The 27,974-nt window shown below is 43.2% G+C and overlaps 1 protein-coding gene across 2 annotated transcripts; it reads right to left on the bottom strand.

Moving 5' to 3' along the window:
- Window positions 1–33: 33 nt before the first annotated feature.
- Window positions 34–26,000, bottom strand: DUSP14 (dual specificity phosphatase 14). 2 transcript variants are annotated; one of them, XM_027087361.1, is made up of 3 exons: window positions 25,886–26,000; window positions 2,422–2,504; window positions 34–1,342 (listed from the first exon to the last, which is right to left on the bottom strand). In XM_027087361.1, exon 3 carries the CDS (start codon window positions 1,248–1,250, stop codon window positions 654–656), a length of 597 nt encoding a protein of 198 aa, XP_026943162.1. In that variant the 5' UTR covers window positions 1,251–1,342; window positions 2,422–2,504; window positions 25,886–26,000; the 3' UTR covers window positions 34–653. The 2 variants fall into 2 exon arrangements, with proteins under 2 accessions (XP_026943162.1, XP_026943163.1); XM_027087362.1 differs by lacking the exon at window positions 25,886–26,000 and adding an exon at window positions 25,321–25,339.
- Between the last annotated feature and the right edge of the window lie 1,974 nt (window positions 26,001–27,974).

The raw sequence follows: 27,974 nt of genomic DNA, 5'->3' as shown, positions 1-27,974 counted from the left end.
ACCCTGAAATTCTTATCAGTAAAAATTCCAATATGTTAAGCAGATATATTTATTAAAAATAATGCTAATATAGTCCTGGGGCACACTGATTCCAACAGAGTGTTTGCAGATTCCATTATAATTAACAGCTAAATAATAAAGGCTTGTTTTTTAACTTACAGAGTCACTAAATAATAGGAGGAAAGGAAAGAGGGCTGATCCAGTAGAGACTGACACTGGTATCAATGTTCCCTAAGCATTTGTTTGGTCGGCAGCCTTGGGCAAAGCGTGTATCTAAAGGGTTAATCGGGGCCCAAAGTGATTTTTTGCACTGAGCTCCTCCCATGATGCCAAAAGGCATGGGATTGAGAATAGAGCAGAACCAGTTTATTAAACTGTTCAAATTGTTAAAAAGGATTAAAAGCCAGTTAAAGATTTTCATAAACACTATTCCAAAATGTTAGTTTTAAAAATGTCAGTAGCCATGTAAGCATTCCCCTTACGTTCCTCCCCTCCCTCCTTTCTCTCTTAAGATAGACATGAACACCCAGTGTAAAAAACACTTCAGGGAGAACCAAAAGTCAACCATTTGGAAAGAAAGGTGAAGAGGGGAGCAGACGCGTGCAGCAGATGCTGGTACTGCTCAAGGGGCTGCTGATGCAGGCTTTGGTGACTTATATCCCCCAGTAAGGCATCAGGTGTCGGGACTCCTTCTCGTAAACGTCTGGAACTATGCCATAAGGTGTCTGTACCATTTTAACTGTCGACTTCCCAAAGAGCTGGCGCTCGTAGTCTATCAGCTGCCTCCAGAAGCCCACGTTGGGCCTGATGACGGGCCTCCGGGCTTTCACCCAGGTGTACGCCTCCAGCAGGCACACGTTGTGGTATTTCATCAGGTATGCGATGCAGAGCGTGGCCGAGCGGCTGACCCCTGCAGCACAGTGCACCAAGGTGGCCCCGTGTTTCCTGCTCACGCTGTGGATCTTGTCAGCCACGGTGTCAAAGTAGAGTCCAATGGGGGCATGAGGCATGTCAGCCAGAGGCACTTTAACATATTCAAACTGGGGCCAGTTGAAATTGGGGATCTCGATGGTAGCATTAACAATGCAGGTGATGCCACGAGCCTGGAGGAGGTGCCGGTTGGAGGCTATACTGCCTCTGCCCAGGAAGAGCGAGGAAGTGATTTGAGCAATGCCTCCTATGTCTCCCTCAGAAATCATCCGAGGGGCCATGAGAGTCCGTGGTAGCGTGCTGTGACCTCTGGAACTCATGAAGACGCCAGCAGTCACACTTGCATCATTGGAAGTAAGACCAGAGTGTTTTGTTTTCCTCCACCAAGGAACTGGAAATTACAGTCACTTTCCTGCAAAATACAGGTATATATCAGTACTTTAAATGCTACTGATTCATCACAGCCTTCTGCAGTGTTTGTGGAATGGGAAGGTAAAAGGATTAGAAATGCTTATTTTCTATAATAGTGTGTGCTTTCCAGGACGTAGACAAATCATTTTCATCGATTAACAGTTAGGAAAAGTAGTCTAAGATGCCAATATGCAAAACCAATGTAAAAGTCAGCACTCTGGTGATTTTTTTTTTTTTAAAGGCACTAAATAGAAAGTCATCCTATTTTAGGAAAAGTTAAAGACAGAAAGAAGCCCAACTACTCCCTGAACAACAACCTTGCAGGGTCTTGCTCTTATTGAAGGGAGTGGTGTTCCCTGGTAATCAGGAAGAAATCAGAACTTGTGATCCTTTCTGTGGCCATGTTCTTTCATATACTTCTCTTGCCTACCTCCACATCCATGATGGCCATATTCTCCTAAACCTAAATCTAGACATAGAGATCGTACATAGATTATACTTACAAAGTATAAAAACGATATCGCTTTAGGTAATACATCCAATGCGTGGCCTTTGCAGACTAAAGAGATACTGAATTGGATCAGTTACAGAAAAGCCAGGACATATGGTCACCTTAGCCCTTTATAATTTAAAAAACAGCTAACTATCGTATTTGTGACATTCGAATACCTGTGCTATGTCATTTCCGTGGAAACAATCCTAGGCAATTTGAAGGCCATGGTCTCAAAAATTCATTCGTCTAAGTTAATGAGCATTTTAGCTGACCTGACCCCGGGTGTGGCTAAATTCTTCACCTTCCTCAGCCAATTCTAAGCTCCAAGATGTATCCCACTGGCTTAAGATGTATTGGAATTAAAATTTAACATTTGAACATCTATATTCTTTCATTAGTACAGTAGTTATTATAAAAGACATTCAATATTATATAATCTCTATGTAGTCTTTCATACCACTTTATAGTCTGTGCCCTCTGAGAAGTGTGCTTATCCCCACCCAGGGTACCGTAGGGATGCCCACGGTGATTTCAGTTAGACAGGAACATCCCCGGTTCCACAGACTGGTGATGCTGGGACTACTCACTTGAGGAGTCTGATTACTCTGGCGTCCTGCGTCTGCAAAGTCCTAAGTGAGTGAGTGCTGATGAGAGTGGATACAACTCAGATCTGCAGAAAGACAAAGAGGCAAGAATATGGTCAATCAGGAAGTTCAAAATAATTCCTCCTGGGTTTTGTTTGTTTGTTTGTTTGTTTACGGTACGCGGGCCTCTCACTGCTGCGGCGCACAAGCTCCTGACGCGCAGGCTCAGCGGCCATGGCTCACGGGCCCAGCCAATCCACGGCACACGGGATCCTCCCGGACCGGGGCACAAACCCGCATCCCGTGCATCGGCAGGCGGACTCTCAACCACTGCGCCACCAGGGAAACCCTCCTCCTGGGTTTTTACTACGAAATTGGGTTTGACTGGAATAAATCTAGGAAGTGGAAAGCATGTTAAATATATCTCCATGTGCCTTTAAAGAATGTGCCAGTAAGAAATATCAACCCAAGTCTCAGATTTCTGTTAATGACACATAACCCACGGTGTGAAAAATATTAAGTGCTGTTTTGGCCACAACCAAGATGAATTTGAGAGGAGATTCAGAGACTACAACATGCTGAAATGTAAGGCTCTGCTCACGGGGCCAGCAAGAGATGCAGAGCAAGCTGGACTCTCTTCCCTGTGCCCACAGTCCACCTGGCAGTGTGGGACTGTTTGCAGCATGCTAGATGCTACAGTGGGTGCAGCAGCCAGCCAGCTTTGTGAAGAGCCGTGCTGCAGAGGTGGCTGCAGCTCTGAACGTCAACTACAGGAGGTGCTGGTGGTGGACAGCAATTTGAAATTGCTTTCATTTTGTATTCTCTTCCAGGTTGGCCCTCTTATTTACTCATTTATGTAACGATATGAACACCAATCAGTATCATTAAAAATGTGTTCCTTCCCCAGTGGCATGCAAATCAATGAAGTTAGAACACACCCTCACAAAACATAACTCAAAATGGCTTAAAGACTTAAATATAAGACATGACACCATAAAACTCCTAGAAGAGAACACAGGCAAAAACATTCTCTGACATAAATTGTACCGCTGTTCTCTTAGGTCAGGCTCCCAAGGCAACAGAAATCAAACAAAACCATAAACAAAACAAAACGACAACCTACAGACTGGGAGGAAATATTTGCCAATGATGCCACTGACAAGGGCCTAATTTCCAGTATATACAAACGGCTTATACGACTCAACAGCAAAAACACAACACAATTGAAAAATGGGCAGAAGACCTAAATAGACTGCTCCAAAGAAATACGGACGGCCCATAAGCACGTGAAAAGATGCACAACATCGCTAATCATTACAGAAATACAAATCAAAACTACAATGAGGTACCACCTCACACCAGTCAGAATGGCCATCATCAAAAAGTCTACAAACAATAAATGCTGGAGAGGGTGTGGAGAAAAGGGAACCCTCTTCCACTGCTGGTGGGAATGTAAACTGGTGCAGCCACTGTGGAGAACAGTGTGGAGGTTCCTCAAAAAACTGGAAATAGAGTTGCCATATGACCCTGCAATCCCACTCCTGGGCATATACCCAGACAAAACTATAATTTGAAAAGATACATGTACCCCTATGTTCATAGCAGCACTATTTACAATAGCCAAGACATGGAAACAGTCTAAATGTCTATCGACAGATGAATGCATAAAGATGCGATACATATATACAGTGGAATACTACTCAGCCATAAAAAAAGAATGAAGTAATGCTATTTGCAGCAACGTGGATGGACCTAGAGATTCTCATTCTAAGCGAAGTCAGAAAGAGAAAGACAAATACCATATGATATCACTTATATGTGGAATCTAAAATACAACACAAATGAGCATATCTACAAAACAGACTTACAGACATAGAGAAAAGACTTGTGGTTGCCAAAGAGGGGTGGAGGGGAAGGATTGGGAGTTGGGGATTAGCAGATGCAAAGTACTATATACAGGATGGATAAACAATGAGTTCCTACTGTGTAGCACAGGGAGCTATATTCAATATCCTGTGATAAACCATAATGGAAAAGAATATATATAATTGAAAAAAGAAGTGTTCCTCCCCCGTATGTCCCTCTGCCTTTCCCACGTAACCACTGCACTTAAATTTTCATTTTTTTACAGCTCTGTTGAGACACAGCTGACATACAATTTGATGTACAACTTGATGAGGTTTAACATATGTATACACTCAAGACACCATGACCTCAAAATGATAAACATATCCGTCACCCCCAGAATTTCCTCATGCTCCTTTATAATTCATCCCTCCCTCACCCTCTAGCCCCATTCCCAAGCAACCACTGATCTGCTGTCACTACAGTTTACATTTTCTAGACTTTTATACAATGGAATCATACAATGTAGGGTTTTTCTGTTTGGTCTAGCTTTTCACTCAGCATAATTATTTTCACATTCATCCACAAAGCTGTGTCTATCAACAGGTCATTCCTTTTTATTGCTGACTAGTATTCCATTGTGCAGATACAACATGGTTTATCTCTTCACCTATTGATGGAAATGGGTTGTTTCTAGTTTTAGACTAGTACAAGTAAAGTTGATGTAAACACTCATGTGTAAGTGTGCATATATGCCTTCCTTTCTCTTAAATACCTAGGAGTGGAAGGGCTGAGCCCTATGACGTGCATATTTAACATTTTTAAATAGTTTTTAAAAAATAGTTATAGCTTGCAACCTAAGAGGCAGGCTTCTAATTAAACACACATATAAGGGTCTACTGTAATCCTCTCCAGAGACCTCACAGGGCAGGCACTGTCTTTGTGCTGTCCCTCTGCTGTGTTCCAGAGCACCAGTGTTTCTCAGAGAGTAGCTTCTATGTGTGTCTGGTGCCCTGGCTTTTGTGGCTGCCACCCAGGGGACACCTCTTGATCACCCAGCTCTGGGGGCAAACACAGTTCTTGGCTGGCTACCAACCCTGGGGCACAACACAGCCAGCCAACTGAAACACACCCTCAGTCTTTCTGTGAAAGAGGCCTATTTGCTTTTCCTGGAGCTTCAGCCTAAGGGGCCAGCTTCTGCTTTGGCATGCTCTGGGGACAGAAGCCAGTGGATGCCATCTGTGTGTTCACCCTCTGCCTCACTCCAAGTCTCTGGTATCTTCCAGAAAGGAACTTGTATACTCATCTGGTATCCTGATTTTTGTCACTGCTGCCCAAGGGACACCTCTAGATCACCTGGCTCTGGCAGACAGTGGGACTTACTGCTAGTCATCCCACAAGACTGTATATTTACATACTTTAAAAGCTGGTGACTGAGACCCTTCCCTATAGAATACTGACAGGTCTGGACCCACCTGCAACTACTGGAAGCCACTAAAAATAAAATAGTCTGGACAATCACAAAGGTTTGAGAGACAACCAAGATTAAGGCAGGGCTGAATGGTAAGATTCATCTCCTACACAAGGTCACTCCTCCAAGACTGGGAGAGGTGGCTCTTTTATCTAATGCACAGAAACCAACAGGGAGAGTCTAAAATTAAGATGAAAAAGTAGAGGAATATGCTCCAAATGAAAGAACAAGATAAAACCTCAGAAAAAGTCGTTAATGAAATGGAGATAAGTGATTGACCTGTTAAAAAGAGTTCAAAATCATGGTCATAAAGATGCTCACTTAACTCGAGAAAAGAATGGATGAACACAGAACTTCAACAAAGAGACAGAAAATATAAGGAAGTATGAAAAAAGTCACAGAGCTGAAAAATACACTAGAGGGGTTCAACAGCAGAGTAGATGACAGCATAAAAAGGATCAGTGAACCTGAACACAGGGCAGTAAAACTCAAACCACTGGAGCAGTAAAAAGAAAAAAGAATGAAAAAAAGTGAAGATTGCTTAAGGGACTTATGGGATAACATCAAGCAAACCAACACTTACATTATAGGGGTCCGAAAGAGAAGAAAGAGAGAGAGAAAAGGGATAAAAACGTCCCTGACCTAAGGAAGGAAACAGACATCCAGATCCAGGAAGCCCAGAGAGTTCCAAATAAACCAAACCCCAAAGATACCCACACCAAGACACAGTATAATTAAACTGTTCAAAGTAAAAACACAAGAGAATTTTAAAAGCCAGAAGAATACAACTAGTTATGTACAAGAGAACCCCCATAAGACTATCAGCAAGTTTTTCAGCAGAAACTTTGCAGGTCAGAAGGGAGTGGCATGATATATTCAAGGTGTTGAAAGAAAAAACTTCCAGACAAAAATACCAGCAAAGTTGTCATTCAGAATTTAAAGAGTTTTCCAGACAAGCAAAAGTTAAACTGGCCTTACAAGAATGAACGCAACTTTTTAAAGCTGAAAATAAAGGCCACTAATTAGTAACAGGAAAACATATGGAAGCATAAGTCTCACTGATAGAGGTAACTATAGTACACTTTAGAAAAATATAATGTAAAGGTGGTACGGATTAATTACTCATACAGCTAGTATGGAGATTAAAAGATATAGTAGTAAAAATATAATAATTAAGGGATATACAAGATAAAATGTGTAAAATGTGACATAAAAAACAAAAATGTGGGGGATGGAGGAGTAAAGATGTTGTGCTTTAGAATGAGTTTAAACGTAGACTGTTATAAGTTGTTATGTGTAAGCCTCATGGTAATCACAAAGCAAAAACCTATAGCAGATTCACAAAAGATCTAAGAAAAGAATCTAAGCATACCACAAAGAAAATCATCAAGCCACAAAGTAGCAGAGCAAGAGAAGAAAGGGACAGAGGAATTACAAAACATCCAGAAAACAATTAACCAAATGGCAGTCAATAATTACTTTAAATGTAAATGGACTAAATTCTGCAATCAAAAGACAGAAAGGGCCTGAATGGATTAAAAAAAAAAAAAGACATGCTGCCTACCTCAGATGTAAGGATACACACACTCACTTCAGATGTAAGGACACACACAGACTGAAAATGAAAGGATGGAAAAAGATATTCCATGCAAATGAAAACCAAAAGAAAGCTGGGGTAGCTATAATTAGACAAAATAGACTTTAAAATAAAGAGACAAGGGCATTACATGATGATAAATGGGGTCAATCCAACAAGAGGATATAACCGTTGTAAATATTTATACATCCGACATAGAAGCATCTAAATATATAAAGCAATATTGGGACTTCCCTGGAGGTCCAATGGTTAAGACTCTGTGCTCCCAGTGCAGGGGGCATGGGTTTGATCCCTGGTCAGGGAACTAGGTTCCCACATGCTAAGATCCTGCATGCTGCACCACACAGCCAAAATTTTAAAAAAGTAAATTAATTAAAGCAATACTAACAGACCTCAAGGGAGAAACAGACAACAGTACAATAATATGGGACTTTAATACCCCATTTTCATCAATGCATAGACCATCCAGACAGAATATCAGTAAGGACACATCAGCTTTAAACTACACATTAGACCGGGTAGACTTAACGTATATATACAGAACACTTCATCCAAAAGCAAGAGAATACACATTCTTCTCAAGTGCACATGGAACAATCTCTAGGACATATATTAGGCCACAAAACAAGCCTTAATAAACTTAAGAAGATTGAAATCACATCAAGCATCTTTTCGAACCACAACAGTCTGAAGCAGTCTGAAGTCTGAAATCAATACAAGAAGAAAACTGGAAAATTCACAAATAAGTGGAGATTAAACAACATATTACTGAACAACCAATGGGTCAGAAAAGAAATCAAAAGAGAAATCAAAAAAATACCTGAGACAAATGAAATTGGAAATACAGCATACCAAAACTTATGGGATACAAGAAAAGCACTTCTAAGAGGGCAGTTCATAATGATAAATGCCTACACATCAAGAAACAAGGAAGATCTCAAATAAAGAACCTAACTTTAGGGACTTCCCTGGTAGCACAGTGGTTAAGAATCTGCCTGCCAATGCAGGGGATACGGGTTCGACCCCTTGTCTGAGAAGATCCCACATGCCGTGGAGCAACTAAGCCTGTGTGCCACAACTACTGAGCCTGCACTCTACAGCCCTCGAGCCACAACTACTGAGCCCACACTCCACAACTACTGAAGCCCGTGCACCTAGAGCCCGTGCTCTGCAACGAGAAACCACCAAAATGAGAAACCCACACACAACGAGGAGTAGCCCCCGCTCACCGCTACTAGAGAAAGCCCACACACAGCAATGAAGACCCAACGCAGCCAAAAATAAATTCTTTTTTTTAAAAAAAGAACATAACTTTACACTTCAAGGAACTAGAAAAAGAACAAACAAAAACCCAAGTCAGTAAAAGGAAGGAAATAACAAAGATCAGAAGGAAAATAGAGACTAAAAAGACAACACTATAGAAAAGATCAATGAAACTAAGCGAAACTCTTTGAAAAGATAAAATTGGCAAACCTTTAGCTAGACTCAAAAAAAAAAAAAAGACAAGAGGACTCAAAATCAGAAGTGAAGGAAGAAATTTTTACAACTGATACTACAGAAATACGAAGGATCATAAGAGACTACTATTAACAATTATACACCAAGGCTGAATCATGAAGAAAATCTGAAGACCAATAACTAGGAAGAACATTGACTCCATAATCAAAAACCCCTCAACAAACAAAAGTACAGGACACAGTCAGCTTTTCTGGTGAATTCAACCAAACATTTAAATAATACATACTAGGGACTTCCCTGGTGGTCCAGTGGTTAAGACTCTGTGCTCCCAAGGCAGGGGGCCTGGGTTCAATCCCTGGTCTAGAACTAGATCCCGTATTCCTCAGCTAAGAGCCCACACAACGAAGATCCCATGTGCTGCAACTAAGACCCAGCACAGCCAAATAAATTTTTTAAAAAAAGAAAAAGAATACATACCAATCCTCAAACTCTTCCAAAACACAGAAGAGGAGCAAACACTTCCAAACTCATCCTACAAGGCCAGCATTACATTACTACCAAAACCAGACAAGGGCACCACAAGAAAAAAAAATTACAGGCCAATATCTCTGATAAACATAATGGAAAAATCCTCAACAAAATAGCAGCAAACTAAATTCAACAATATACTAAAAGGATCATACACCATGATCTGGTGGAATTTATCCCATGGATGCAAGGATGGTACAACATCTGCAAATTAATCAGTGTGGTACACCACACTAAGAAAAGGATAAAAATCATACGATCATCTCAATAGGTACAGAAAAAGCATCTGACAAAATACAACATCCCTTTATGATAAAAACTCTTTAACAAAGCAGGTATAGAGAGAACATACCTCAACATAATAAAGGCCATATATGACAAGTCCACAGCTAACAACATATTCAGTGATGAAAAGCTGAAAGCTTTTCCTCTAAGATCAGGAAAGAGACTGGGATGCCCCTTCCTGCCAGTTTTATTCAACATGGTATTAGAAGTCCTAGCCAGAGCAATTAGGCAAGAAAAAGAAATAAAAAGCATTCAGATCAGAAAGGAAGAAGTAAAACTGTCACTATTTGCAGATGACATACTATATATAGAAAACCCTAAAGACTGGACACACACAAAAAAAGTTAGAACTAATCAATGAGTTCAGTAAAGTAGTATACAAAATCAATATACAGAAATCGTTGCATTTCTATAGACTAATAGTGAACTATCAGAAAGAGAAATTAAGAAAACAATTCCATTTAAAACTGCATCGGGGGCTTCCCTGGTGGCACAGTGGTTGAGAGTCCACCTGCCGATGCAGGGGACACGGGTTCGTGCCCCGGTCTCCAAAGATCCCACATGCCGCGGAGCAGCTAGGCCCATGAGCCATGGCCGTTGAGCCTGCACGCCCGGAGCCTGTGCTCCGCAACGGGAGTGGCCACAACAGTGAGAGGTCCGAGTACCACAAAAAAAAACAAAAAACAAAAAAAAACTGCATCAGGAAAAATAAAATATTTAAGGAATAAATTTGACCAAGAAAGTGAAAGACCTGTATACTGAAAACTGTAAGACATTTATAAAAGAAACTGAAGAACACACAAATAAATAGAAAGATATATTTGGTGCTCATGAACTGGATTAATGTTGTTACAGTGTCCATAATACCCAAAGCAATCTACAGATTCTGTGCAATCCCTATAAAATTTCTATCAAAATTATCAAATGCCTATCAAATGGCATTTTCACAGAAATAAATAATCATAAAATTTGTATGGAAACAAAAAGTCCCTGAATAGCCAAAGCAATCTCGAGAAAAAAGAACAAAGCTGGGGGGCATCACACACCCTGATTTCAAACTATATTACTAAGCTATAGTAATCAAAACAGTATGACATCAGCATAAAAAAAGACACATAGATCAATGAAACGGAATAGAGCCCAGAAATAAACCCATGTATATATGGTCAATTAATTTACAACAAAGGAATCAAGAATATACAATGGGGAAAGGACAGCTTCTTCAATAAATGGTGTTGGGAAAACTGAACACCACAAAAGAATGAAACTGGACCACTATCTTATACCATACAAAAAAAACCTCAAAGTGTATTAAAGAGTTGAATGTTAAGACCTGAAACCATAAAACTCCTAGAATAAAACATAGGAGGTGATAAGCTCCTTCACACTGGTCTTGGTGGTGATTTTTTGGATTCGGCAACAAAAGCAAAAATAAAAATGTAGGACTAAATCAAACTAAAAAGCCTTTGCTTTTGTTTAGGAAACTAAACAAATGAAAAGACAATCTATGGAATGGGAGAAAATATTTGCAAATGATATGAATAGGGGTTAACATCCAAAATACATAAACAGTGTGTATAATTCAATAGCAAAAAAGAAACCCCAAACAATCTGATTTAAAAATGGGCAGAGGATCTGAATAGACATTTTCCCAAAGAAGAAATGCAGATGGTCAACAGGTACATGAAAAGGTATTCAACATCACTAATCATCAGGGAAATGCAAATCAAAACCACAATGAGATATCACTTCACTCACACCTGTTATAATGGCTATTATTGAAAAGACAAGAAATAAAAAGTGTTAGCAAGGATGTGGAGAAAAAGGAACCCTTGTGCACTGTTTATGGGAATGTAAATTGGTGCAGCCACTACAGAAAACAGTATGGAGAGTCCTTGAAAAGTTATAAATAGAATTACCATATGATCTAGCAATTCCATTTCTGGGTATTTATCCAACAAAAAATGAAAACACTAACTCGAGAAGATATATGCATCCCCATGTTCACTGCCAAGACACGGAAACAACCTAAGTGTCCATGGATGGATGAACGGATAAAGAAAATTTGGTATATATACACACCATGGAATATTAATCAGCCATAAAAAAGAAGGAAATCTTGCCACTTACAACAACACAGATCTTGAGGGCACTATGCTAAGTGAAGTAAGTCAGAGAAAGACGAATACTGTATAGCATCAGTTATACATGGAATCTTTAAAAACAAAAAGCTCATAGATATAAAGAACAGATTGTTGGCTGTCAGAGGTGGGGACTAAATGGGTGAACAAGGTTAAAAGATACAAACTTCCAGTTATAAAATAAGTCATGGGAATGTGATGTACAGCATGGTGACTATAGTTAATACTGTACTACATATTTGAAAGTTGCTAAGAGAGCAACTTAATCTTAAAAGTTCTCATCACAGGAAAAAAATTTTGTTAACTATGTATGGTGACAGACGTTAACTAGACTTACCATGATGATCATTTTGCAATATACACAAATATTGAATCATTATGTTGTGCACCTGAAACTGACACAATGTTCTATATCAATTATACCTCAATTTAAAAAATTAAAATAATTCCAGCTTTATACTGCAGTGGTTCTCACACTTGGCCTGCATCAGAATCACCTGGAGGGCTTGTTAAAACAGATTGCCAAAAAAAAAAAAAAAAAAAAAAAAAAAAAAAACAGATTGCCAAGCCCCGCCCCCAGAGTTTCTGGTTTAGCAGTTCTGGAGATGGGCTCTAGAGCTGCCACTTATTTCCCACGTGATGCTGATGCTGCTGGTCAGAGGACACACTTTGAGAACCGCTGCAGAGGTGGATGCTGTGGTGTGCCACCCAGATTCCCCTTCAAGACTGAGGCACTCAGAATGCAGGTTCTCTCCCCAGAAATCGCCCGTGCCTGAAGGGAGCTGCCTTGCCCAAGCTTACCACCCCCCTCGTTTGGGGACCACACCTGCTGACCAATGATACAGAGGTACACAGACGTATATAGGTGAAACTGCATCATGAAGACGAACAAGGAAGTAGTCGCATAAGGAGATGCATGCGGATGTGAGGGTCAGATATGCATGGAAACAGGCAGAACTTTAAAAGAACAGCCTGTCCTGCAGCAGAGCACATTCTCATGCCACTTCCAAGTCTTTCCCTGGCAGAATCCTAAGAGTTTAAAAAGCAAAGTCACCGTGGTAATAAACACACAAAGTTAGGCTTTTGAACTGCTGGTGATAACTCCATCCTCAATGTGGAAGATGCTAATCAAATTTCCAACCAGGTTATCTAGTTACTGTCTAATTAAGAGGGACTCAGTCTCGTGGTCTCCCAAATAATTATACTTTTGGGAAAACCACTTGCCCTCCTGAGGCATGTGTCCCAGGCTCACTGGCCTTTTCAGCAGAAAGGTCTTCATCAAGGGCCATGGGTAAGTGATGGGTGGGCTGAAAGCCTAGCTTACTCAGTTAACTCCCATTCGTCAGGCAGTGATAGGGTACTTGGTGCTGCAGGGAAAAGAACGCAGATTGTGAGTCCTCAGGGCAGAATCCAAGTGAGACAGACATGATGCTCCCTCCCTGCTGCTGCTAGTCAGTCTCGTGCCAAAAACCTGTTTAAAATGCCAAAGCTGAGTCCAAGGTTTAGAAAAACAACTTCTGCCAGAGAGCACTCAGAGGGCACAGATGCTCCTCTGACCAACACTCCCGACCCCTTTTACAGATCGAAAAATACAAGGTTCAGAAAGGGGGAGATGATTTCAACTTGGAGAAGACGAGTCACAGGGCCAAGAGAAGATCCAATGTGTCTGGATCCCTTGCTCAAGCCCACACACAGCTTCTCTGTGCCTGTGCGGGGGTGGCTGTGGCCTCACTACCTGCCCTACAGGACTCCCGCCCCACCAGCACCTTCAGTGCACGAGGGGCCTTAGATCTGCCTAAGCAGGACATGTTCAAATGCTACACACAGAGAAGAATGACCCCAAATGGGCTGCCCCAGTTTCTCCTATTGACCAGAAGAGGGAAATACTGCCACAGACAGGTACACCTTTCAGGACCCAGAACGCTCTCCTGATAGCAGGGGGACCTCAGCAAGGAGCAGCCCCAGAGCAGGCACAACAGGAAGCCCTAGTTTGCTTCATTTCTAAGATTAGCAGATTCTGATCATAATGAAAAAAAGAAAACATGCATATTACATCACAGGTGTGTCAAAATCAACTTAGTGAATGTGTACAGGAAAACGGAGAAGGATATCTATTAGGAGAGTAAAAGACTGACCATGTTTGAGGGATCAATGATTGCAAGATGCCTTCTGAGTGACAGCACCACTCCCATTGCAGCACACTGGTCTCTGGGACAAGGATGACCAGAGAGAACACCAAGGAGTGTCCATGTCGCTGTCCATGGTGTTCAACTCAGCCCTCCCAAGCTGCTCTGGCAGCTGCATTTACTTCTTGGAGGGAAAAATGCTTTCCTGGCCAGGGGAATGGGGGTGGGGTGAGGTGAAAGACAAAAAAGAGGAGGTGTCCTAAACCAACCCCAGAGAGGTGTTTTTGTTGTTGTTGTTTAACAAGTTATAAGAAATGTCAGGAATGATGCTGGTCTCTTTGAATAACGAACATCAAAGTGCTAAATGCTAATAAGTAAAATGCAGAATTAGTGTCTACCCAGTGGGCCTGTAATCTCAATAATGCATTAAGCTATTAACAACAGCCTGCTCCCTGCACTGGAGAGCTCCTGGAATGTGGCACCAGCGTCTATACCAGCAGCAGATGCAGAATTGCTACCTGGTGTCACAGCCTATTCAGAGCATCCGTCCCACTGCCACAGAAGCTACTTTTTTTTTTTTTAATGACAAAAATCACTAGAATCAGGAGTTAAAGAACTGAAATTCTATCTACTGCTTTTTCTCCTCATGTTGAATAAGCAGAAAAATGGCCACAGTGGTGCTAGAGATGACCATGTAAAATGATCTAAGACATTTTTAGCTTTAGGGATTTCAGAGGTTTGCAGTATATACTGGAGGCCTACATTGTTTTTATTTTTTAATACATGAAAAGCCTACGTAATCACATTTTCTTTTTCCATTGAAGTAAATGTTTATCTAGTTCTTTCAAAAAAAAACTCTTAAAAAAAAAACAAACTCTTAAAGTCACCCTTTTTAAAAGAGAGGTGGGCTTCCCTGGTGGTGCAGTGGTTAAGAATCTGCCTGCCAATGCAGGGGACACGGGTTCAGCCCTGGTCCACAACTATTGAGCCTGTGCGCCACAACTACTGAGCCCACGTGCCACAACTACTGAAGCCCACACACCTAGAGCCCATGCTCCACAACAAGACACCACAATGAGACGCCCGCGCACCACAACAGAGAGTAGCCCCCACTCGCCACAACTAGAGAAAGCCCACGCACAGCAACAAAGACCCAACGCAGCCAAAAATAAATTCATTTTAAAAATAATAATAAAAAATAATTAAAAAATAAAAGAGGCATTTTAGCCTACATTGTTGTAAATAAATACTACTTTTCTCATTACATTTCGTTATTAAATCAGAAATGTGTTCCACTGGGGAAAGAAGTTAAAATACTCTTAAAAATAAAAATCACAGTGTGGCAAAATTCAAGGGAAAAAACTTTCTGACAAAACATTAAGCATCGGGACGTCCCAGGCTTCCCTGGTGGTGCAGTGGTTGAGAGTTCCGCCTGGCGATGCAGGAGATACGGGTTCGTGCCCCGGTCCAGGAAGATCCCACATGCCGTGGAGCAACTAGGCCCGTGAGCCATGGCCGCTGAGCCTGCGCATCCGGAGCCTGTGCTCCGCAACAGGAGAGTCCACAACAGTGAGAGGCCCACGTACCGCAAAAAAAAAAAAAAAAGAATAGGGACGTCCCTTGTGGTGCAGTGGTTAAGAATCTGCCTGCCAATGCAGGGGACACGAGTTCGAGCCCTGGTCCAAGAAGATCCCACATACCGCGGAGCAACTAGCCCACGCACCACAACTACTGAGCCTGCGCTCTAGAGCCCGCGGGCCACAACTACTGAGCCCACGTGCCACAACAACTGAAGTCCGCACACCTAGAACCCTTGCTCCACAACAAGAGAAGCCACTGCAATGAGAAGCCTGCACACCACAATGAAGAGTAGCCCCCTCTCCCCGCAACTAGAGAAAGCCGGCACGCAGCAACGAAGACCCAATGTGGCCAAAAATAAGTAAATTTATATTTAAAAAATTAAGAATAAAATTCAAATACTGAGTTATATTCATGTTAAAATAAAATGAAATAAAAGATATTCACAAATTGTTCTCAGTTAATCTGGAAAGCTTTAGTAATTTGCTGAAACACCTCAACATCTTACATTTGGAGAAGGGGTTGTTTTTGCTTTTCCCACCATATAATTTAACTGATAAGATGGCTGGGAAGAGGATAAATACACATAATACACATAGAACTAAAGAATCTGAGAATCACCATTTTAGTTTGGCCACCGATATTGCCCCAGTGTGTAGCTGTAGAGCAACTGCCCGTGTAGTCGTGACCTGGCTGACATCTTGATATCCTCATGTGGACCACTAGCCCATGAACTGAGCCTAACAAAGGCTGATCATTTTAAGACACTAGCCAGCTGCTGGATGGAGAATATACCACAGTCCAAAGGAGGACACAGGCAGTCCACTTGATGAGAGCAAGGAAAAAAAGCATGCTAATAGTGACAGAGATGCACATTCTTTAGAAGTTTAGTTCCATACGATAAATTCATAGATTCTCATGTTGGAAACAGAGTAAGTAGAGAGAAGAGACTATAAATAACTATCTATAAAAGGTGAACATATGCATTTATTTGGGTATCGGGGGCAATCTGTTTACATTTGGAATTGAGTTTTTTAGTCTGGTCCTCATCCACCTTGGTGTTTAAGTTACTTGTCACTCATTCACACAACAGTACTTACTGAGTTCATGCCACGTGTTCAACACTATTCTAAGTGCTGTTGGGGACTGTGGCAGAATGTATTGGCGAAAAATGGCCATAACAATACCCTGCACCCCCCATGACCTTCTTACAACGTGACCAACTCAACCAAAAGAGAACAGTAGAAATGACGCTTCAGAGGCTAGATCATAAACATGTCAAACACCTCTCCCTAGTCTCTTGAGACTTGCTCTTGGAACCCAGCTGCCATGCTGTGAGGCAGCCCAAAGAAGCCGGGCAGAGTCACCATGTGGAGAGGTCACATGTGGGTGTTACAGCCAGCAGCCCAGCGGAGATCCCAGCTGACAGCCAGGATCAACTACTAAATATGTGAGTCAAGACACTTCAGTGATTCTAGCTCCCAGCCATTAAGTCACCCCCAGACACTGTGGAGCAAAGACAAGTTGTCCCCACTACATGAGGTTCAAATTCTTGACCTACAGGAATCTGTGAGCAAACAGATTCCTGTAGGTCAAGAATAAAAATGATTTTTATACCACTGAGTTTTGGAATGGTGTGCTATGCAGCAACAGACACTAGAACAGGGATATAAAGTAACAGAAGACATCACCCTGTGCTAGGATTTTATCATCTTCAAGAGACGACACAAGATACACATATAAAACAGATGAGGACTTCCCTGGTGGTACAGTGGTTAAGAACCCGCCTGCCAATGCAGGGGACACGGGTTCAAGCCCTGGTCCTGGAAGATCCCACATGCCGTGGAGCAACTAAGCCCATACGCCATAACTGCTGGGCCTGTGCTCTAGAGCCCGCGTGCCACAACTACTGAAGCCCGCATGCCTAGAGCCTGCGCTCTTCAACAAAGAGAAGCCACCGCAATGAGAAGCCCGTGAACCACAACAAAGAGTAGACCCCGCTCGCCGCAACTAGAGAAAGCCCGCGCACAGCAACGAAGACCCAATGCAGCCAAAAATAAATAAATAAATATTTTTTAAAATGAATAAAACAGATGAATAACAATTAGAGATAGACTAACAATAAGCGAATCAAATGAGTGGTGCAAACAGCAGGTGCTGCAGTAATGCAGAGAAGGCACAGGGTTAAGACAAAGTAAAACAGTCAGTGGTGCTGAAAACCTGGGTTGTTTGTTTCTTGGGGAAGTGTCTCATAGATTACACTATCATGCCTTTTCTTCAATCCATTTAAAACATGCTGCCATTCTTGCCTTGCAAGAGCCTCCTTATTTTTGGGATTCCAAATGAAGAACACCAGCCCTTTTCTATAGCCCCTCACTACTCACAAAGTGTGGTCCAAGGCCCAGCAGCATCAACCTGGAGCTTGAATGAAATGCAGAATCTCAGGCCCCATCCCAGACCTCCAGAATCAGACGCCACCGCTTAACAAGATCCCAGGTGATCTGTTTACACATTAAAGGGTGAGAGACACAGCTCACATTAATCTGCCCCGGTCTGTCCCACTGGACTTGCTGAAGCCAACTCGAGCGCCTGTTTTGTTTAAGCCACACGAGCACGCTCAGCCTCTCACAGATCAGCATCATTCTGCTGTCATGGTTCCCAGATGAGGAATCAGAGGTAAATGGAGGTTAAGAGGCTTTTCCAGACTCTACACAGAAAATGAGTAACCCCACTGGGACCAGAACCCCTTCTCCATGAGTTGTCCATTTGTTGATTAGTCATACAATCTGACCACAACAGATCAACTGATCTAAAGACTACCAAAATGTACACTCCACTGGGGAAGAAAATAAAAACCGAAGAGACAGAAATTAAGGAACATAAATTTAGTCTGTACTTTATCTATAATCTGGATATTCATCTAAAAAATCCTAAACTGCTAAGTGGTATGAGATGGTCTTTGGGTGTGAAAAGTCTGATCATCCTGAACCCAGAAAATGCTTGCAAAATTCCACAATCACATTTAAGCTTGTTTGGTGACAACTGGAAACCAATTTGTGCCACAGCCTATACAAATCATACTTTTAAATCTTCAAAGAGTAAGTGGTAAAAATTAAACATGAATCACAGACTCCTGGCTAAGTGGTGAACTTTGATTTGTACAGGTCAGAACATCTAGACCCAGAGTACTTAAAAAAATCACGTCAGCAATTAAACCCATGGCACGTATAAGTTTGCCTCAAAATTGGGAAAGTCACTACTGCCCTCTGAAAAGCAGAATCATGAAATCTCAGGACCTTTCATAAAGAAGATCTCAGTCCTTAGAAGCTCATTATTACTTTAAGGGAGACAAAAACGAATTTATAAATTAGAATAAAGTTCACAGGACTAAGACCTCAATGGTGAACAGTTGAGCACTCTTTGAGCATCTAACCGTTTGATGTCTCACTAGATATATCAACGTTTTTAAAATTCAAGCAGTGAGCCTCAACCTTCTCCCTGCAGGGACTCTATATCATACCTCTGGCCGCTTCCACATTTTTGGTGCTTTCACACCAAATTAACTTCATTTGTAAACTACTGATGAATTAACTTCCCATTTTTCTTTATAAACCAAAGGCATCTGTAATCATCTATGAGAGTTTCTGAGCAGAATAAGATAACCAGGTAAGTCTCCTGCATTAGCTGGATGCTGCATACCCTTATCCTTGCTGAGGGACAGCAGCCTCCCGAATTTTGAGGGCAACTGGGTGTATCTGAGCCTCCCTGGAGCAAAGGAAGGAATCAAGTTTTTAGCTCAATAGGAGTCAAAGAACATGGCATCCTGAAGTTATTCCCTTGGCTTTAATTGTCTCCTAAAGAAATAGTCTTATACAAAGAGATAATACACATAGTTCTTTGTAGATTATACTACTAATTACTAGTCATATGCTAAACGAGAATGCAATGGTCTCTGAACCTCATTCTACTCTTGGTCAAATCAGGGGCCGACAAACTATGGCAGGTGGGCCATGTCTGCTTGGCCACCTGTTTCTGTACAGCCCATGAGAGAAGAATGGTTTATACATTTTTAAATGGTTAAAAGAGAATTCAAAAGAAGAACACTGTTTCATGGCACATAAAAATTGTATGAGATTAAAATTTCAGTGTTCATAAATGAAGTTTTACTGGAGCACAGCCGTGCTCATTTGTTACATATTAACTGGGGCATTTTCATGCTACAAAGGCAAGCTTAAAAAGGCAAGTTAAATAGTTGCAACAGAAACTGTGGACTTCCCTGGTGGCGCAGTGGTTAAGAATCCGCCTGGCGATGCAGGAGACACGGGTTCAAGCCCTGGTCTGGGAAGATCCCACATGCCGTGGAGCAACTAAGCCCGTGCGCCACAACTACTGAGCCTGGGCTCTAGAGCCCACGAGCCACAACTACTGAGCCCGCGTGCCACAACTACTGAAGCCCCCACGCCTAGAGCCTGTGCTCCCAACAGGAAGCCACCACAATGAGAAGCCCACGCACCACAACGAAGAGTAGCTCCCGCTCACTGCAACCAGAGAAAAGCCCACGTGCAGCAATGAAGACCCAATGCAGCCCAAAATAAAATAAGTTAAAAAACAAAAAAACTGTATGGCCCACAAGCCTAAAATATTTACTACCTGACCCTTCACAGAAAAACATTTGCCAACCACTAGTTGAAATTATGTTATAAAGCCATCATAGTATATGGCAAAGGAATATTTTTCCAAGTGGTTCTAAGGACCCTGCATGAGAATCCTGCATGAGAATCACTGGGCTGCTGGTCAGAAGGCTCTGTGGCTCTATCTGCCACATCACTGTTTACTAGTTAACAGAAGCAACACCCTCTTGTTCAAGAGTCTTCTCTTGTGGCTCTGCAAACTCAAAGACCTAAGGAGTCAAAAAGGCCTGCCATGCTCCACTGATGCTGAAACTGTTCTGGGACAAGGCACCAGTAAGCCCAGCAGTTGCATATAAATTTCAGAAGGGCCTTTTTGTCCACTGAGACCTCCAGATGGCAGGGGAAAGCTGACCAAACTGGATAGGAGGTTACTCTCTGTCAGGGTAAAAGCAAGAATGGGAAGTGCTGAGGTGAGCGGGGAGGGCCATGGGCTGCACGTAACAGGACACGGCCGTAACCTTGGCACCAGGGCTCCCCGCTCTTCCCTGCAACAGGTGGAAAACAAAGCTCCTCTGTAAATTACAGCCTTTGGAAAAGGATACCACGAAACACAAAATTTCTCCCCCCATCACTCAGATTAAGAGGTTCCGACACTACTTTTCATCCTCCTACTATGGGTATGTTTTCTTAAAAACTTCTAATTTATACATATGTAGTTTTTAAAATTATGGTTATTTTAGACAATCTGAAAAAAAAAAACCTTTAGTATATGAGTAAAAAAGTATTCATGATTTGTAAAGACTGAAAATAGAGCAATTTAGCCATTTTCCAAGATGCCTTACAGAAGAAATTTAAAGGAATTACAAATCTCACGTTCTTTGGACTACTGTCTTCTATCAACCCTCCAACTAAGAAAAAGATCTACTTAAGGGTGGGGTTTTTTTTCAGATGCTAATTTATCTTATTATTCAGAGATAATTTCATGATGACAGTTGAAAGGTGTTTTCTAAACGTACAGAATTGTATTTCTGCCCTTAGGATAGAAAGAGACTGTTAGCAGATAACACCAGGCACAGTAGATGCTCAACAAACACCTGAACTTAATAATTTAATAACTGTCCTGACCTGACCTTCCCATCCCTCCCTATCCTCTCTCCCTTCCTCTTTCTCTTTCCCTCCCTCCCTCTCTCTCTCTCACACACACCCCAGCTTTAAATCCAGCTAGCAACACCAAACACAGGCAATTAAAGTTACCCTGGCAACTGTCTACTCAGAAAGCAGGAACTCTCTATCAAACCCGGTACTACCTCTACTGTCGAGTATAAAGGAAGACTTGGAGAAAAGGACACTTCAAAGATTGTAAAAGAAGCATTTATTCCTGTAGCAAAGAAGCTGCGGTTCCTTTGGAATTGCCAAGGAATTCCTGTGCTGGTGCCTCTAAGGGATCTGCATGTGTACACAACCATGTGAGTACCGGTCCTTAGAGGGTATTTTCACAAGTACTGGCCTGGGTTCCTGCACACATCACACACTAAAGCCAGCACTGCTGGCCTGCACATTCAGAGCTGGGCGCAAGGCAAGTATTCTCCAGCACAATGCAAATCACCACATCAAGGCATCTGGTGGCCCAAGAGGTAAAATTCTTCCAAAATCTTTAAAACTTCCAGGTACTAGACATTTTAATTTTTAATACTTCATTTTGCATATTTAAATTTCTCTATAACTACACATCTGTTTAAAAAAACAAAATCAATGGAAGGATTCTATGGGGTACCTGTCAGCCACATAGAGTGGAAAACCATCTCTGGCTTTCGGTGGTATGTAGTCCAAACCATACAAACTTAAGTGTATAAAAATACAGTGGCACATGAAGGGCCAGAGGTCAAGCCACCTAGGTGAAATTTATTCATTCATTCAAGAAATAGCCAGACAGGGCTTCCCTGGTGGCGCAGTGGTTGAGAGTCTGCCTGCCGACGCAGGGGACACGGGTTCGTGCCCCGGTCCAGGAGGATCCCACATGCTGCAGAGCGGCTGGGCCCGTGAGCCATGGCCGCTGAGCCTGCACGTCCGGAGCCTGTGCTCCACAACGGGAGAGGCCACAGCAGTGACAGGCCCGCGTACCACCAAAAAAAAAAAAAAAAAAAGAAGGAATAGCCAGACATGTTGTGGTTAAACAGCAAGTACAGTGGATTATAAGTTCAAGGCTGACACCACTGGAGGAATTGGTACAACCGCTTTGGAAAATAGGCATCAGCTAGTAAAGCTGAGGATATGCACAGCTATGACCAGCAGTATTCATAACTGCCCTGGGCCAGAAACAACCCAGATGTCCATCAACAGTGGAAGACAAATAGATAACCTGTGGTATATGCATACAAATATGAACTAATTACAGTTACAGGTAACAACATGGATAAATCTTAAAAACCATAAATGCTGCAAGAATTTGAACCAAAAAATTATATATGTGTGTATATACATACATGTATAAATACCCACACTTACATACATATACAGATATATGATATTGACCCACCCAAAAATGGATTTACAAGAATACCTACATTAATTCCATTTGCATAAAAGTGAAAAACAGGCAAAATGAAACTATATTGTTTAGGGTTAGTATTTAGGTGATAAAGCCTGTAGAAAAGAAAGGAAATGACTTTCACAAAAATGAAGCTATTTACTGGCTGGGTTACCTCTGGGGTAAGGAGAGAGGTGGTCATTGGGAAAGAGTGGAAAGAGGGTACTTCTTAACCTGCAAGATGGTTACAGCTGTTTTCTTTAAAATAATTAAGTTATCCATTTATGTTTTATACCCTTTTCTGTGTGTTATAATTCACAATAAAAAAGTTAAATAAATACAATGTTGGTTTCCAGTAATTCAGAACCCTTACAATTCTGGCCTATCTGGGGAAAGAACACTTCCTCTCTGAATATCACTACTGGCCTGTCAGCTTCATGAGGCAAGGACCTTATTTGCCTTCTACTCCAGTAGTCAGCACTGAACCTTTCGCATGGCAAAAGTCTCAATAAATGTCTATCTATAAACACTTTTTTTTTTTTTTGGCTGGGCTGCACGGCTTGTGGGATCTTAGTTTCACAACAAGGGATCGAACCGAACCCGAACCCTCGGCAGCGCAGAGTCCTAACCACTGGACCACCAGAAACCCATACACTCTTGATGTGAATTTTGTTTTAACCCACCTCTCTTCTGAAATTACTCATTTGAACTGTGCCCACATTAACATTTCCCTTTCTGTCTTCACCCCAGTCAGGCTTTCATAAATAACTAAAGCTACCATCTTAAATATTCGCTCTGTAAGTTTATACTTAGGTGCTGTTGCTTTAGCAACTCTCCCTGCTTTCCACTCCCTTTTATGCCTCCTCACAAACAAAGAAAAGACGAATACAGTAGATTTTTGTTTTTAATGGGGAAGTTTTCATTTGCAACCAAGAGTAACGCCAAGGTTCTTACTGATTTAACTGTTTTGAAGTTAAGAAGGGGTCATTTCTGCATTGTCTGGAGAAATACTACCATGCTATCAGGGTTAATACAACTTTACGACCAGCTGTATTTAAAACACATGCTACCTGTTCTAGACAGAAACCCAGTCTCTATAAACAGGATTGGTTAATTTTATAATAATCTATTTCAATTTAAAAAGTCACTCAGAAAAAAAATAAGCTAGAGGTTTTCAGACTATGCAAACCAGAAAAAAAAATCACTTTGTGCAAACAGACATTTATGAAAATGCTTAGAAAAGTCTAAAAGAATACACACAGACCAATAAAGATACACGCAGCAGTTACTTTTGGGACAGATGCTCAAAAGAAGGTTTTAATCTTATCTGTAAAGTTTTAATTTTTTTCCAAACAGAGAATGATTAATTCTTGGTATTGGGAAAAAGTATTTGTAATCCACCTCGCCTTAAAATAAAATCCCAATTGCTAAAGAACCTACCAAACACAGTTCCTTCCCTAAGGAGCAACATTTTAAAATGCTGAAGTTTTAAAGGATTTCCTGTACTTACACACCTGGCCAATTTTTTTATGGTAAGAATATAGATTTATACCATTGTGTTAAAGAATATTACACAAATCATACCTGCATTCAACCAATGTGAGAGATTTCAGCTAAGAACACAGCATAGATACGTTGGACACTAACGTTAAAAAGCCTTCGAATGAAGTAAACTGTCTCCCATTTTATGGGGGAAAGCCAAAAATATCAAGCATCTACCTCTCCTCCCCCAAGCGTCAGAAGATGAGTCAGAGCTGGAGGCAGGAGTAGGGCCCATGTGTCAAGCCGCCTGTGCAGGGCTCCTTCCTTCCTCCACCAGGCAACCCTCTGCTCCCACCCACGTCGGGGTCCCTGCCTCAGCCTGTCCCTGATGTGAATTCTCAGGTGCCTCTGGTGAAGATGAAGCAGTTATTCATTCTGGGGGCTCCTCCTTCCCTGCATTTCTAAAGGGAACCTGAGAATGGGGGCCTTTAAGAGTCCACAACAAATAACAGTCACCAAATGCAGCTCAAGGAAGTGGAGCTTCCAGATACACTCACACAACTTTGCAAAGAATACAGCACCTTTGTTCCCCTCATTTTAAAGACTAGGAAACACGCAGAGAGCAGCTGTGACTTGTTCAGTATCACTTAACTTTGTGACAGAGCTGAGTCCCAAGCGTGGAGCTGCTGGCAGCCCCATCCCGTGACTTTTAACTGATCTGTACAGTCTCAGGGAGTACGTTCCAACATTCCATGACATTTCTGAGTGGCCTCATGGACTAGGAATTCCAGGAACTCTGGTCCATATTCCTTTCAGGTGAGTAAAGAATCAGGACTTGTCGTTTTGCCTCCGTTTTCAAATCCGTAAAATGGGACGTAATGCTTTCTACTTACCTCTCTCTTAAAACTACATTGAACAGCTAGTTAACACGTGCTAAACGCCCTGAGGTCTTGCTGGATGAAAAGCACAAGGCACTTAAAAAAAAAAAAATCCCTACACAGTAGAACTGCATTTTTAAGTCACTCCTCCTTCCCTTGCCTCTGGGATGCCCAGTTACCATAACACTGGCTGGCACCACTGGAAACATCCACCTAAATAAAATATCGTTATACAATCCACTTAAGGCAACTACATACAGCATGCAACTCCTCTCGCACACAAACAACGACTCAACTTCGCTGTGGAGCAAGGGTACTTAGGAGAAATAAAAAGACATGTTAGCACTGTGCTCACCAATCCACCACCGTAGAGAAATACTCAAGTTGAATACTTGGCATTGCTGAAAGTCAAGTTGCTTCTACCAACGCACCAGAAACCTTTGGAAGACGCAAAAAGCCGCCGACGCTCCCGTGGCTCGGAGCGGGCGAATGGTGGCGACGGGGTGAGGAGGCAGAGAGGCCATGGCTGGACCGCAGAGCAGAGGGGTCAGGGAGGGGGAGGGGAACAGAAAGGATGCTCGCGAAGGAACCAGAGGGCTGGGACCCCGGCCCAGGCGTCGCCGCAGTGGGGAAGCAGCCGGGGTGGCAGGGCGGGGGGCGGGGAATGCGCGCCGAGAGCCGGCGAGGCAGGGTCGGGCGGTGAGGAGGGGGCGCTGCGTTGGGCGCCGGGCCTCTCCTCTCCCCGCCGCCCAAAGGATGCGAGAACCGCCCGAGAGCAGGTGGGGGACGCCGGCACAAAGTTTCCAGAGACCACGTTCGCGCAGGCCCTCGGCCATCCGGTCCGGCCAGGGCCCCGGGGCCCGGTCGGCGCCAAGTCCCGCCCGCCCGCTGCCCCCTGCCCGAGCCCGCGGGCCCCATACCGGCTCGCCCGGGCTCGCAGCTGACGCTCTTCCCTCCTGCGCTGCTCCCGGCTTCTGCCGGTTATCCGCCGCGCGCACGCCCCTCCTTCTCCCCTCCGCCCGCGCCCGGGGCGGGCCGCGCGCACGCTCCCTGCGCCCCACCGCCCTCTCCCCAGGCGGGGCGGGCGCTCCGGGCGGGGGCGGGGCCTCGGCGCTAGAGGCAAGCTGTGCGTAGCGGGGCGAGCCGGGGGGCACGCGCGGAGCTGCGGACGGCGCGCGTGCGCATTGTGCCCTCCGCCGCCGAGCGGGGAGTCCGGGGCGCGACCCCGGCTCGCACCGCCCCAGCTGCAGCGGCAGACCTCTGCTCAGGGCGCTCTTGTTGTGTCCTCATCTGTGTCTCAACATACGCCCCCGCTCCTTCCCCACTTCAGCGTCTACCTACAAACTGGGTTTGGGCGTGGGTGCAGGGATGATGAACTAGGGTACTTTCTGGATGTGAGAGGGTTAAAGTCAAGAAAACAATACAAATGTAAAGGGTGTGAAGAGTGCAATTAGTGACTAATCTCCGCCTCTCCCCCCACCCCACCACCACCTTCGGTCCTGCAAGGGAGAGCCCAGGAGTTGGGACCAAAGAGTGAAGGGGAAATAAATCTCATGGCAACTGTTGGATGAATTTTGCTTGGGCAGGTATGGGCAGTTTCTAACGACTGTGGGAAGCTGTGTTGTCTGAGACTCAGAAGTAGCTATAGATATGGCCATCTTCTGCCTGCCCCGAGACCATCATAAACCACAGGTGCCACCTGAGTTTCAAAACACCAGGTCCACAGCCCATGCCTCCAAGGCAGAACTGTAGGGTCTCCGGAGCCCAGGCTGAACGCATGGATTCGTGAAAGGCTTATTTGCTGTGTCACGCTGAGGGTATTTTTTTTTTTTAAGAAGATGTTGGGGGTAGGAGTTTATTAATTATTTTTGCTGTGTTGGGTCTTCGTTTCTGTGCGAGGGCTTTCTTTAGTTGTGGTTAAGCAGGGGCCACTCTTCACCGCGGTGCGCGGGCCTCACACTATCGCGGCCTCTCTTGTTGTGGAGCATAGGCTCCGGACGCTCAGGCTCAGCGGCCATGGCTCACGGGCCCAGCCGCTCCGCGGCATGTGGGATCTTCCCGGACCGGGGCACGAACCCGCGTTCTCTGCATCGGCAGGCGGACTCCCAACCACTGCGCCACCAGGGAAGCCCGAGGGTCTTTTTTTAAATGTAGGTTTGTCCATCTATAACATGAGTAGATGCAAAGCGGACTTTTTTCAGCACAATCTTGCCCTGTAAACAACTTTCTCGAGGCTCTGCAGTGAGTCTAACACCTGAGAGTCCCGACTCCACGCCCAACCCTTTGCTCACTAGCCCCAGCTACGCATCGTTGTAAATCATTGGCATCAGAACAGCTGAACACTCAAACGAGTAATCATAGTTTTAGGGGGAAGGATTGGTGAGGGAAGTAAAAACAGCGCTTTGGGTTTATATCCCACCCCGCCACATCCCCCCGCATCTTCAACCACAAGCTTTGGGGATTTTTCATGCTTTCTGGTCTCCAACCGGATTCCGAGTCATCCCGTGGGTACAGGAATATCTAAAAGTTCTGTCTGCTTCCCAGACAAAAATATAACATCAAAGCCATTTTAGTGATAATCCTAAGGGAGTTGAAAAGGCCTAGAATGGAGAGATTTTGTTTATTTTTCCCTTCATAAAGAGAGAATCAAAGCTTTAAAATTAAGCAAAATTAATCTTTCTGCGAGAGAACAACGCAGAATCTGATTCAGGATAACACATTAGGAGTTCAAATCTTGCCTGGGAAAGGCATCTTCCCAGCGCCAAATTGCTCCACCATCAATTTATCTAGTGACTTATTTTTGACATGCCAATACCAAAATAGCAAAATCTCTAATAGAAACGATTGTATGCCGCTTTATTTCTGTTTCTCCCCGACCCCCCCCCCCCACCAAGTCTTCCTTCAGTCAATTCAATGACTCAGCAGCACAAAAGATACATCCCTCTTCAGATTCAAGCTTATTTGTTACACAGAAGGCAGGTTTCCAGAACAACACTTGTTAGTGACAAG

Source organism: Aethalodelphis obliquidens, unplaced genomic scaffold, assembly GCF_003676395.1.
Source record: "Aethalodelphis obliquidens isolate GAN/ISIS:26980383/991018 unplaced genomic scaffold, ASM367639v1 scaffold58, whole genome shotgun sequence".
NCBI lineage: Eukaryota > Metazoa > Chordata > Mammalia > Artiodactyla > Delphinidae > Aethalodelphis > Aethalodelphis obliquidens.
The sequence above is the reverse complement of the archived record's forward strand: the minus strand, read 5'-3'. Positions and strand labels throughout refer to the sequence as shown.

Excerpts from the sequence above, each read along its gene's own strand:
- DUSP14 (XM_027087361.1), bottom strand. The coding sequence starts at position 1,250 with ATGAGTTCCAGAGGTCACAGCACGCTACCACGGACTCTCATGGCCCCT.